Source organism: Mytilus californianus, unplaced genomic scaffold (genome assembly GCF_021869535.1).
Source record: "Mytilus californianus isolate M0D057914Y unplaced genomic scaffold, xbMytCali1.0.p SCAF_2, whole genome shotgun sequence".
Taxonomy (NCBI): domain Eukaryota; kingdom Metazoa; phylum Mollusca; class Bivalvia; order Mytilida; family Mytilidae; genus Mytilus; species Mytilus californianus.
In genome coordinates, this window is record NW_026262668.1 from 133,655,558 (window position 1) to 133,669,559 (window position 14,002).

Below are 14,002 nucleotides of genomic sequence, written 5' to 3' on the forward strand. Positions count from 1 at the left end.
CCTCAACCAAATGTTATGAAACTTATACACAATGCTTATTACCACAAAACTCAGATCAAGTTTTAATTTTGCTAGTGTCATTTACCATTCTGGAGTTATAACGTTATATGCAAGCGGGAGCATCATCTGTGTCCCATGGACACATTCACCATTTATTGTCTATTATAAAGCATACAATTTAATTCTACAGTTTTGCAAAGAAAACATGAAATAATCAACATGACTTCTGTTTTAGATTAAATCTTGCTGATCTAAAGACTGGACTTAGAAATCTATTGGAAAGAGGTGCATCATCAGCTGAAATTAAAGATTACATGTCAGATGTTAAAAATTTGGAAGTAAGTTTTCATTCTTCAGAAATAAAAAAATGTTGTTTCATTATGAGATGTGCACCAGGGAAATAAGTTGCAAGTTATTGTTTTTAGCTCACCTGGCCTAAAAGGCCAAGTGAGCTTTTCTCATCACTTGGCATCTGTCGTCGTCCATAGTTGTCGATGTTAACTTTTACAAAAATCTTCTCCTCTGAAACTACTAGCCCAAATTTAACCAAACTTGGCCACAATCATCATTGGGGTATCTAGTTTAAAAAATGTGTCAGATGACCCGACCTGCCAACCAAGATGGCCGACATGGCTAAAAATAGAACATAGGGGTAAAATGAAAGTTTTGTCTATTATTTTGAAACTGTTATAAATAGAGAAAATCTAACTGGGACAGGGCAAAAAATGTTCAGAATGATGAGCTCTATCAATTGTCCATATTCGTCAAAACTATCAGACAACTTCTTATAGGAGTTATTTCCCTTAAATGACAAATTTTACCATTTTTGTTCATTTTTGCCTATAATCTTGAAAACTATAATAGATAGAGAGAAACTTTAAATTGCAAAAATGATCAGCATGACAATTTCTACAAATAAGTCTGTGTGGTCAAAATCGTCTGTCGAATTTTCATTAGAGTTATATCCCTTTGATGATGATTTTTACCATTTTTTTGCATTTTTGCCTTATATCTTAAAAATTATAATAGATAGAAAGAAACTTAAATTAGCATAAATGATCAGCAAGACAAGATCTATAATTAAGACATTATAGAGGAAATCGTTCAACAATTCCTTATTGGAATTATTGCACTTTGATGATGATTTTTACAATTTTTTTTGCGTTTTGCCTTATATGTTAAAAATTATAATAGATCAATAGACACTTATATCACAAAATTGATCAACAAGGCAAGTTCTACTAACAAGTCAAATTTTGCTGATATAGTTAGTAGACTGTCACTATTTGTAGGAGTGATTGCCCTTAAATTAGGATTTTTTTTTACCCTTTTTAAAGTTTTTTGTGTTGTGAGCAAAAACTAAAAGAAAAAAGGGACACTAAACAAACTGAATGATCAGCAATACAAGATCAACAAAACAGATTTTTGTCATGAATTCTGTTCTCGTCTACAATGTTGAAGAGTGTCCTTTGTTGAATATGCACATAGACCAAGGTGAGCGACACAGGCTCTTTAGAGCCTCTAGTTTATATGATTTCGGAATAATAATTTTATAAAATTTTACATTCTTTGTATTTGAAATTTTCCTGTCGATAGAAATGGTCCTATCTTTTAAATGATGTCATAATTTATCACCTAAAAGTTAAGTATTTACAGAATATTTATGTGACTTTTCCTTTAAAAATTATGATTTTAGGGTTTGATCACAAGCTTTGGAACTTATACCCTAAATGTTAAGTATTTATTATGCTGAAAACAATTGAAAATTAATAATAGTTGCTGGTAACTTGCATGGATTTTGCGTTCTCTTTTGGTTTTTGTTTTTCATTATTTTCTTGCTAGTCCCTAGACAAGCTGAAGTCATGTTAAGGCATTATGAGTCTTGGATGGAATGATTAATTTGATTGAATTCCTTGTAGACTGAAGAAATAATGAAAAACCTTCAAGTAAAAAGTCTAGACGTTAAAGATACCACTACTGGACTACAGTCTACTATGAAAGCCTTGGGACAAGATAATCCTTCAACATTGTCTGTACTTTGGTCTAATGACAAAGGAGTAGAGGTGAAGGGAGGTAACTATTGCTAAATATAAAGGTTTACTGCAAGTAATGTTGATTTCAACTTCACAATTTAAAAGAACCATTGTAAATCATGATGGGAAACCCAAACAATTGAATATTTCATATACTGGGATATCTATTCTCCCATATGTAGGTATATCCTTTTTTTCATCGAAAAATATGAAAGACAGACCTAAATTGTTGTAAATTTTACCCCAATTCTCTGAAATTGGTGGATAGAAGGGAGAAATGCTGAAATATTAGTTACAGACGTTAGGATGAAAACATTTATTTCATGTGAATTCAGAGCATAATTTAATGTCGGGAATTTTATTTAGACATATCATTATCAAGGGTCAGGAAAGAACAGATTATTTTACCTTGATGTGAGGTTTTTGTTGCTACCCTTCATTGTGTAAATTTCACCTGTTGCACTTTGAATTACTCACTGACGAATTCTGTAACATCAACTTACATTTATTGAAAACATTGTAGGTAAAGGTGTTGTTGGTATGCTGTCAACAGCAACAGATATTCTAGGTCGTGCCGACCAGGCATTTGTTGTTGGTAAAGGACTTTCTAATGCTGGCGTAGAATTACTGGGACAGAAGCTGGCAAACATGACAATAGGAGACATCAAAGCCATGCTAGATTTGAAAAATATGGACCCTCTTGTTGTAGCTGAGCTTATAGGACAGATTAAAGATTTGGCTATAGCTTTGGTTAGCATATAACCTGTTGATTAATGTCATTGTAGATATACAATCCAAGAGAAGGGCATGGTGTATCAGTTTATGACACAAAATCTCTACACACACATAAAATAAACAGATGCAAAGGAAAAATGCTTTTATTGCTGTTCTTCATCTAAAAGTCAATGAGGTTCTCAACATAGAGTAAGATGTCTCATGTTAATGTAAGTTTAAGACAGCTCCTAGCAACAGTTTGAGTAGAATTTGTTGATAGATTTCAATCAACCTTCATCTGTTCATTAAAGAAAACAGCTAGAGGGTGATATCAACAGACTATAAATTACATCAGGCAAAGAAATAGAACAAATACTGTCATAAACTGCTTGGCAATTAATTAGTACAGAAACAATGCAAATATTTAGACAACCAAGGTTTATCTTACATAACATAAACTTAACTGTGCTTCAATCATCCAAACAGTATCTGCTTTCAATTTCTAAGTTCTTGCTCTGGAATGTTTAGAAATTAAATCAAACTACTTATTTTTAATCTATTATTGTCCCTTTTATCAAATGTCCTATACCACATGCTTATTTTTCAGTTGTCTGAATTTGTCAGCAAGGTTCTATCTGATCCAAGTAATATGTTTAAATCTGAAGACTTTGTAGTAAAAGGAGATGTATCGTTTCCAAGAACAAATGTAAATTTCTTCCGATATGTTCAACCAATTCCTGTTGGACCATTGATCCTTTGGCTTAGTAAGTTGGATATATTTAACCTTATAAATATGTAACTGAAGAAAAGTTTACAAATTTCACAATTGATAACCCGATCAGTTAAAATAAATAATGATAAACTGTAAGGCATTGCAAATTTAATTAAAAGCATGGTTTGTGTTTGGATTATTTATAAACCATTTACCCATCTATAGAATTTGTTAAATTTTGTACTATGACACAAACCAAAATACAGACCATGTATCTTATGGTAAATTACAGCAACTTAACCTGGTCATTGTTACTGTGCTTATACAATAGACTTTATCATTTTCAAATACACATTGTCAAAATTTTGTTCTTATTTGCAGTTTGAATGAATTCATTTCTTTAAAATTGATCAACTGTAAATTAAATAAATATTAGCAATAGCCAGAGGTTATTTGGATCAATGTTGATATACTGCAAGACTTACATATAATGTTTGGAAGGCTATATGCTATGTCCTAAAATCTGTGAACTCCAAGCCATATTGGGGACTAGAAAGTGAACACAGAATTAAAAACGGACTGGAAATACCTTTTATCTTTACTACCTTTCTTTTATTTTGATGCTTACAATGTATTTCAATGAGTTATCGGGCAATTGATTTTCAGAATTTGGATGTGGTGCTTACTATGGAATGAAATTTGAAGTTGGTGCAAAGATTATGGCAATGAAAGCATTTGCTGGTATAACACCTTATGGTGGAGCTCATGCTTGGGGATCAATTAGTATCTGTTTTGGTCCTTTATGTGGAGTCCTCAGATTAGATGGCTATGTGATGGAATTAAGATTCCCTACAACTGCTGAAGTAGGATTCAGCAAGTTTCCATTAGATATTGGGTTAGTATGTCTGAATTTATAATAGTATTGCACTCAATCTAAAGATATAAGAATAAGGACTTCTGTTATGATTGTCAATGCAACATATCAGAAGCAACGAGCTTGACTCGTTAGATCTACATTAATCTGTTTGAACAACAAACAAAATGACAAAAGATAAAATACATCTGTTTCTTTTGAAGCTTTATTAGACCTTATTGAAGAAAGCCATACAATGACATATAATTGCTTACCGTCATAGCTTTTGGTCTCTTGTGGAGAGTTGTCTCATTGGCAATCAAACCACATCTTCTTATTTTTTATATTAAATTTTTAATTAATTGTTTTGAGATGAAACTGCATGTTATCTGGTCTTAGTATTACTAAATATCCCTGTCTACTTGTTTGCCTATATAGTGATCTGGCTTTTTACGTTTGGAATTCAATTAAGGTCAAGGAACAGTAAATGGACTTGGTTTCAAATTTTGATTGAATTTTGAATACAACTTTGGCACATTGAACTTTAACTAAAAATTAAGAAAAATGTATTCATCAATTTTATTTTCTGTAAATGATTTTTTTCAAGTTACAATATAAGAATGAGAGATGTGGTATGATTGCCAATGAGACAACTATCTACCATAGTTAAAATGAAGTGGTAGTAAGCAATTATAGGCCATGATATGTCCTTCAATAATGAGAAAAACCCATTTTATATCTTCAAATGATGTGGTATTGTGAAAGGACACGGCCTTCCCAATTAGCACAGTAATAATATTTTTCATTCATTAGGTTATCAATGTATTTGGAACTTATACCACTACAACTTCAGCTGTCTGGGAAGGTCACCTTGGAGATTGATTTAGCGTTTACTAGTTTTACCATGACATTGTTTAAAGCAGTACTTTGGAGATATAGAACTGCTACAATACGTAAAAAGATATTTGATAATCGTTCGGGTCAACAAGATACCACAGCACCAGAAGTGTCATCTTTCACAGATGATCCTGATAACATGGTTAGTTTGTATTTCTGTAGGGATTTATCCACATTATTGTAATATCTTAGTAATCACTTTAAATTCTTTACTTCTTACAATTCTAAACTGTGTCTGACAAAAGCAATAACAGTGCATTTAAGTTGAGCCACTCGTAAATTAAGTTTATATAATAATGTAATGTTGATTGAAGCAGGTTCTAGTTGTATTTTATAGTTACTACAGTTTTGAAGAAACTTTTGACTGAAGATATAATATTAATGTGTGTGTATATATAAATGATATATGCTGATAGGATACAGAGATGATTTTTGCTATATACATTCTGGAGCTACCAAGAGTTCTAGCTGTGAAAATAATAATATTTTAATGCAGCTGTATTAATTGCGATAAAAATTAGTTAAATAGTATAACATGGAAAAATTAAAGCATTTAGTTTATTTGAGATATTGTCCAGAAAGTGTATAACTTAATATTGTAAACAACTATCAACTTGTATTTACAGGCAAAGAGATCAACACCATCTTGTACAGTCTCACAAACACCATTCTTAGACTACACAGAATCGGAATTTCAGATCTCTATACGGGCTGAAGATGATAGATGTCAAGTTCGTCTCTATCTTAATATAGGAACAGTTCCTTGGACATCAGATGTATTACACCGATTTGAGCTTGGAGGTCCATCCACTATTGTAAAGGAGGTCAGTTTTTAAAAATAAGAAACACATGCATAATTGCCATTTTTTAAATGGGGAAGATGAGTACCATGGATCAACAAAAAACATTACAAAAACAGAACACCATGGTCAAAAGAAAAAAAAATGGCCTTCATCTCTTTAGGGACCCAGCCCATAAAGAGTTATTCTATACTATCTAGCCTAACCCTTGCCCTTACCTAAAACTAAACCTAAATTATAACCCTTACCTAATACAAACCATAACCCTAAACTGAACCCTTTCCCTTAAGGTGGTACCCAACACCTTGACTAAAATTAATTTGGCTCGTTTAATTTTCATAAAATTTTGACAAAATATTTACTTTGACCCTTTGAAAAAAATATATAAATTTCAAAAAACTTGAACCAATCACTTTCTCAGAAAAATTTCATTGGATATATAGCAGTTTGACAAACACTAATTTTAATCATTGAGAAGCTTAATATTTTTTTAACAATACAACGTAATTAAAATGTTTAGCTGATTTTACAGAGTTATCTCCCTGTAGTGTTAGGTACCACCTTAAGAACAGGGTCACCTAAAATGATGGACAAAAGATGAAAAGTGAAAGAGCAGTCCACAAAATACAATATAGAAAGCTAAAGATAGAGCAACATAAACATATGCCTGTCTTTAACATCGTTTGTCAATCATTGAGGGTATTCATAAGTAGTATCAAAAGTCATTAGTCAAAAGGGATATAAACTTAAATAACACCAGAAAGCTATAAATAGAAGACGTGAGAATATACCTAATGGGGAAATCTCAAGTCAAAGAAAACAATTCTAAAAGTTAACTATTATAGTTCTCTTTTCCTATCAACCTACTCATAAGTCATATTAAAGGACCTTTAAAAATCAAATATCATTAGAGAGGAAAAAGTTGAAGCTTTCAAAAACAATGCTTTCATAATTTGTAATTATTAAATAAATAGTTTTGCAAAAAATAAACAAGGAAAAATAAATTTTTACAGAAATTGAAGAATGAAGGGACTGGAGTTCCTATTTATTTTACAATGATTGCTGAGAATAACTCTGGTCAGAAATCTGAAGCCTACTGTTCCTTGTCTACATATGATGTAACTGTTCCTGGAGGAAGATTCCAGGAGGAATTTATGTCAACAAGTAACCCTGATGAACTAAGAGCTTATGTTACCGTTTATGAAGACTCGGAATTGACAAAAACTCTAGTTGGAGTGGGCTATGGAAAAGATATTTATGGAGACCAGACAGTAGCGTGGAATGATGTTGATTTAGATCATCATGAAATTAATGACAACTTAGGTATGTATCTGATAATAAATGACCTCAATTCACAGTTTTATCACCTTTACCAATATGTTAGAGGGCATTTTGTTTTATCCCTGTCTGTTCACCTAATTCCTCTTACGGTTTTCAAGATGCAATCTTTTTTGTTTGCTTAATATTTGTATATGCATATTGTGAAGGTTTTAATTTCATATGGTTAAAATAACAGTTGTTAAGTATGATTTATTGTGTAATATTTCATATTGATATGATTTCTGTCTGTACAACAAGTGGTCATGAAAAAAATTCTTCAATTTGGAAAGCTAAAAATTAAACAGTGTCAGCACAAAAACCAAAAGGGTCATGCTAAAAGATTGTTAATCCACCAAACTTCTTTTCAATTTCAGGCTAGAACTATTTCACTTGGAATAGTATTAGTTAATGTACCTAATCTTGCTTATTTTCAAGATTTTGATTTTCTTCAGAATGAAATTTGTAAACTCTAAGATGTTTCTTGTAATTGATTACAGGTGATGATCCATTCAATAGGAAGGTGTTGACAGAAATGTTTACTGGACCAGTTACTGGCAGACTCATTGGACCTAAAGCTGCAAAGAACACCATTAAATATTCTCCTGGTGATTGTGCCAGAGCTTGTGCAGACCTCCCACTCAGTAAATGTATGAGCTTTAATTATGACTTTGGCACGGCTGAATGTGAACTTATGGAAGCCATAGAGGGACATCACTATACAAAGTCTAGGTCCAGATTGTTTGAACACTATGAAAGACTTGGCATAGGAAAGTCCAAACGATTCATATATGAAAATATGAATCTACTCCATAACAAAGTACATTATTTTAACTTCAGGATTGTTAACGTTTTGGGATATGAAAGTATATTAACGAGCGAAGGAGTTCTTGTTGATATAACTACACCAGAAACAGGTTTGTTGATGATTAGATATAGAAAAATAAATTGAGAGAATTAGCATAGATAGATACATCACTTCTACCACAGTAGTTAGGATTCTTGATGAAATTCCACTTTACATTGATACAATAAACATCTTTTATATGGTTATACAATATGTGTCATATTTGAAATTTTGATTGTTATTATGTTAAAAATTTAATTGACTTAGTGATATGGTATTTGTCAAAAGCTTAGTACCCTATTCATATGCTGTTCTTTCTATAAATTTTCAGATTTCTATTGAATTTCCTTAAAATATGTTATTTTAATGTAAAGTTTGAAATGAGGATGTGCACTCTATACATAAGAGGTATGAAGTTTAAAGATTAAAAAGTTTGTATTTCATGTTCTGGCATAATTGTAATGTAGTAAATAAAATAATTTCTGTTTTTATATGTTTAAGTTGACATTTCAAACATGCTTTCTTTCCCTTTAATTGTTTGGTATTTTTATTTAATTGTCCAATCCTGTAACTTTCTGTACAATTTTATGTTTTTGTAGGAATAATTAGAAATAAAACAACAGATTATCATGAAATAATTCCTTGTATGGATTTGATACCTGAACATGACAGACCAGACTGGCAGATATGGTGTAGAGGTGTTCATCCTAAAATACAGAATCATAGGTTTGTTCCATCCATGTACATCCTCAAAAACAGAATCAAATGTTTGTTCCATCCATGTACATCCTCCTCAAATACAGAATCATAGGTTTGTTACATCCATGTACATCCTCAAATACAAAATCATAGATTTGTTTCCATCCATGTACATTCTCAAATACAGAATCATAGATTTGTTCCATCCATGTACATCCTCAAATACAGAATCATAGGTTTGTTCCATCCATGTACATTCTCAAATACAGAATCATAGATTTGATCCATCCATGTACATCCTCAAATATAAAATCATAGGTTTGTTCCATCCATGTACATCCTCAAATACAAAATCATAGGTTTGTTCCATCCATGTACATCCTCAAATACAAAATTATAGGTTTGTTCCATCCATGTACATCCTCAAATACAAAATCATAGATTTGTTCCATCCATGTACATCCTCAAATACAGAATCATAGGTTTGTTCCATCCATGTACATCCTCACATACAAAATCATAGGTTTGTTCCATCCATGTACATCCTCAAATACAAAAACATAGGTTTGTTCCATCCATATACATCCTCAAATACAGAATCATAGGTTTGTTCCATACATCATCAAATACAGAATCAGAGGTTTGTTACATCCATGTACATCCTCAAATACAAAATCATAGGTTTGTTCCATCCATGTACATCCTCAAATACAGAATCATAAGTTTGTTCAATCCATGTACATCCATGTACATCCTCAAATACAAAATCATAGGTTTGTTCCATCCATGTACATCCTCAAATACAAAATCATAGGTTTGTTCCATCCATGTACATCCTCAAATACAAAATCATAGGTTTGTTCCATCCATGTACATCCTCAAATACAAAATCATAGGTTTGTTACATCCATATACATCCTCAAATACAAAATCATAGGTTTGTTCCATCCATGTACATCCTCAAATACAAAAACATAGGTTTGTTCCATCCATGTACATCCTCAAATACAAAAACATAGGTTTGTTCCATTCATGTACATCCTCAAATACAAAAACATAGGTTTGTTCCATCCATGTACATTCTCAAATACAGAATCATAGATTTGTTCCATTCATGTACATCCTCAAATACAAAATCATAGGTTTGTTCCATCCATGTACATCCTCAAATACAGAATCATAGATTTGTTCCATCCATGTACATCCTCAAATACAGAATCATAGGTTTGTTCCATCCATGTACATCCTCAAATACAGAATCATAGGTTTGTTCCATCCATGTCTACAGATCTATTGACATTTTCCATATTAATTATCCATATAAAAGCTTGTATGGAGTTTATTATTTTTTTTCTGTGTCCTTTTCTTGATAATATTTTAAAAGATAAATGTTTTTTTTTTCGTTTTTTTTTTTAATCAGTTGTATTAAATAAAAGGAAATGCAAATGCACTATTAATATAGTAATTATTTACTTGCAGACTTATAGTGGACGGTGAGCGGTCAGAGACTGTATTTAATGGTCCTGTTCCAATGTCCAATGTGCGGTACACCAGAGCTAATAGATATATATCAGGTACAGTCCTGTTCCGTTGTACAATATACAGTACACGTGAGCCAATAAATGTTTGGATATATTCCTGTTCAAAGTTGTAATTTGTGGTTCAGAAGAGTTTATAAATACATATCATTTATGGCACAGGTTCAATTTACAATTTACTGTACACAAGAGATAGTAGGTAAAAAGAGTCAATGGTTCTCAAACTGAATGCTGCAGTTTTAAATTCAGACTGACTGTGTTACATATATTGTCATTTCAATTTTCAATAGCCATTAACCATACTTCAGGTCTTGTTCTAATGTACAACGTACATTACACACATGTGGTAATGATACACTTGACTGAACTTTTTTTTCATAAAAAAGATTTTTTTTTGGTTACAATTGATTACTTTTAACTGTTTCTAATTGATTAACATTTGGTCATTTCATCAAATTACTGAGTAATACTTAAATCAAGTAAGCATTCTTAATTTGTTGACTCCTGTGTATAGAATAAAATTGAGAATGGGAATGGGGAATATGTAAAAGAGACAACAACCCGACCAAAGAGCAGAAAACAGCCCATGGGCACCAATTTGTCTTCAACACAGTGAGAAAATCCCACACCCGGAGACGGGCTTCAGCTGGCCCCTAAACAAAAATATGCACTAGTTCAGTTAAAATACTAAACTAAACATCTGAAACATATAAATGAACTAAAATTAAAAAAACATACAAGACTAACAAAGGCCAGAGGCTCCTGACTTGGGACAGGTGCAAAAATGCGGCGGGTTAAACATGTTTTGTGAGATCTCAACCCTCCCCCTATACCTCTAGCCAATGTAGAATAAACAAACACACAGCAATACGCACAGTAAAACTCAGTTTATAAGAATTTCTAGTCCGATGTCAGAATAGGTAACATAAGAAACTATGCAAAATGACAATGATACACAAATTCACAAAGGACTACTAGCAGTTACAGACATGCCAGCTCCAGACCTCAAAAATATGTTTTACCAATGATATTTCTAATGCTCACTTGGTAGAGTTTCTTAAATTGGATATTAGTCAAATATTTTGAAATTTCTAGATATTATTGATTAGATGTAACTATCTTTTAACAAATATTAAAATGTTTTAGTTTTAGGAGACCTTTTTATACGCCCGTCAAATTTTTGACGGGACGTATTATGTTATACAAATGTCAGGCGTCCCTCCGTCTGTCTGTCCGTCTGTCTGTCCGTCTGTCTGTCCGGCGTAAACATGTCGCACCGTAACTTGAGAATGACTTATCCAAATTTCATGAAACTTAACATAGTTGTTTCTTATGATGGTCAAACGATCTGTATACTTTTTGGTGAAAATAAGATTAAAACTTTTTGAGTTACAGGACTTAGTAACTAAAACAGGTGTGTGTTTTTTTTCACATGTCGCGCCGTATCTCAAAAACAATTTATGATTATTGCTTAAAACTTTACACACTTCTTAGTTATATTAATCTTAAGATCTGTATACTTTTTGTTGATGATTCAAAATTTTATTTTTGAGTTATTGAGTATTTTGTTAAAAAAGGGGGAGGGGTTTTTCACATGTCGCGCCGTATCTCAAAAACAGTTTATGATTATTGCTTAAAACTTTACACACTTCTTAGTTATATTAACCTTAAGATCTGTATACTTTTTGGTGATGATTCAAAATTTTATTTTTGAGTTATTGAATATTTTGTAAAAAAAGGGGGAGGGGTTTTTCACATGTCGCGCCATATCTCAAAAATGATTTATGATTATTGCTTAAAATTTTACACACTTTTTAGTTATATTAATCTAAAGATCTGTATACTTTTTGGTTTTGATTCAAAATTTTTTTTTTGAGATATTGATTTTTTTTTTTTTAAAGGGGTGTTTTCACATGTCGCGCCGTATCTCAAAAATGATTTATGATTATTGCTTAAAATTTTACACACTTCTTAGTTATATTAATTTAAAGATCTGTATACTTTTTGGTTTTGATTCAAAATTTTATTTTAGAGATATTGAGTTTTTTGTAAAAAAAAAAAGGGGGTTTTCGCATGTCACGCCATATGTCAGAAACTATTTATGCTTATTGCATAAAAATACACACACAAGACGACGGGCGTATCATGCGCTCATGGCGCAGCTGTTTATTTACACTAGCTTTATGAAACATCAATTCCAAAAAGAGGTTGGACTGATGGGAACCACAGAGCTGTTTTATTACCCCAATCTAGTTGTCCCAATTTCAAGAATACTTCATCACCTTATTTTCAGAAACAACTCCAAACATACAAACTTATACTTATCGAATAAGATCAACTACAGTTACTATTGTAAATCATCACAATTCCTCTAATATTCTAATGATATACTTACAGCAAACTGGGATGGTTTTGTGGACAGAGAAGCAGGAATGCTGGGGTATACTATCTGGGTTGGTCACCAGGAGTGTGAAGATTTGATTCATATACACCATGACCCACATAAACATTTGTTTGATAAATCTCAGTGGACACATAGCGCTATGATCAGCCCAATACCTGCACCATATAACATTCTTCCAGGTAAGACATTTCTCAGTGGACACATAGTGCTATGATTGGCCCATTACCTGCACCATATAACATTCTTCCAGGTAAGACGTTCTCAGTGGACACATAGTGCTATGATCAGCCAAATACCTGCACCATATAACATTCTTCCAGGTAAGATGTTTTCAGTGGACACATAGTGCTATGATCAGCCAAATACCTGCACCATATAACATTCTTCCAGGTAAGATGTTCTCAGTGGACACATAGTGCTATGATCAGCCAAATACCTGCACCATATAACATTCTTCCAGGTAAGATGTTCTCAGTGGACACATAGTGTGCTATGATCAGCCCAATACCTGCACCTTAAAACATTCTTCCAGGTAAGATGTTCTCAGTGGACACATATAGTGTGCTATGATCAGCCCAATACCTGCACCATATAACATTCTTCAAGGTAAGATGTTTCTCAGTGGACACATAGTGCTATGATCAGCCTAATACCTGCACCATATAACATTCTTCCAGGTAAGACGTTCTCAGTGGACACATAGTGGACATATGATCAGCCCAATACCTGCACCATATACCATTCTTCCAGGTAAGACGTCCTCAGTGGACACATAGTGATATGATCAGCCAAATACCTGCACCATATAACATTCTTCCAGGTACGAGGTATTCTCAGTTGTATATTAATGTTTGAAAAGTTTTTAGAATGAATGATTTACCTTATCAAATTAATAAAAGAATTTGGCCTCTGAACATGTTCAGTGGAACATTGTATATCTACCATAATACAAGTACAGTATTAACACATAAGTGATCAAACAGATTTTTAAAAAGAACTGAGAATCCAGCTGCAATATAACTAAATGAAATAAAGACTAACTTGGCTTGGACTTGTACAAATATCAATCATAATCCAATGTAGAGAAGCATATGTACTCTTAATAGTTATTCTGGTGCAATTTGTTTGTAAATTTCCCTTTTTGACATCATATATTTTATGGGGTTAAATTCAATTTAGCTGCTGGAT

The 14,002-nt window shown here is 32.3% G+C and overlaps 1 protein-coding gene across 1 annotated transcript in view; it reads left to right on the forward strand.

The window, feature by feature from the left end:
• The window catches only part of LOC127731090 (uncharacterized), a 117,839-nt gene that overhangs the window by 31,857 nt on the left and 71,980 nt on the right, over positions 1 to 14,002 (forward strand). Inside the window, exons 25-36 of the mRNA XM_052239950.1 lie at positions 236 to 338; positions 1,920 to 2,073; positions 2,557 to 2,783; positions 3,355 to 3,511; positions 4,126 to 4,354; positions 5,126 to 5,351; positions 5,836 to 6,033; positions 7,023 to 7,332; positions 7,827 to 8,243; positions 8,773 to 8,899; positions 10,352 to 10,446; positions 12,808 to 12,993. Of these exons, the coding sequence (XP_052095910.1) occupies positions 236 to 338; positions 1,920 to 2,073; positions 2,557 to 2,783; positions 3,355 to 3,511; positions 4,126 to 4,354; positions 5,126 to 5,351; positions 5,836 to 6,033; positions 7,023 to 7,332; positions 7,827 to 8,243; positions 8,773 to 8,899; positions 10,352 to 10,446; positions 12,808 to 12,993 (2,429 nt within the window). The remainder of the gene's footprint in view (positions 1 to 235; positions 339 to 1,919; positions 2,074 to 2,556; positions 2,784 to 3,354; positions 3,512 to 4,125; positions 4,355 to 5,125; positions 5,352 to 5,835; positions 6,034 to 7,022; positions 7,333 to 7,826; positions 8,244 to 8,772; positions 8,900 to 10,351; positions 10,447 to 12,807; positions 12,994 to 14,002) is intronic.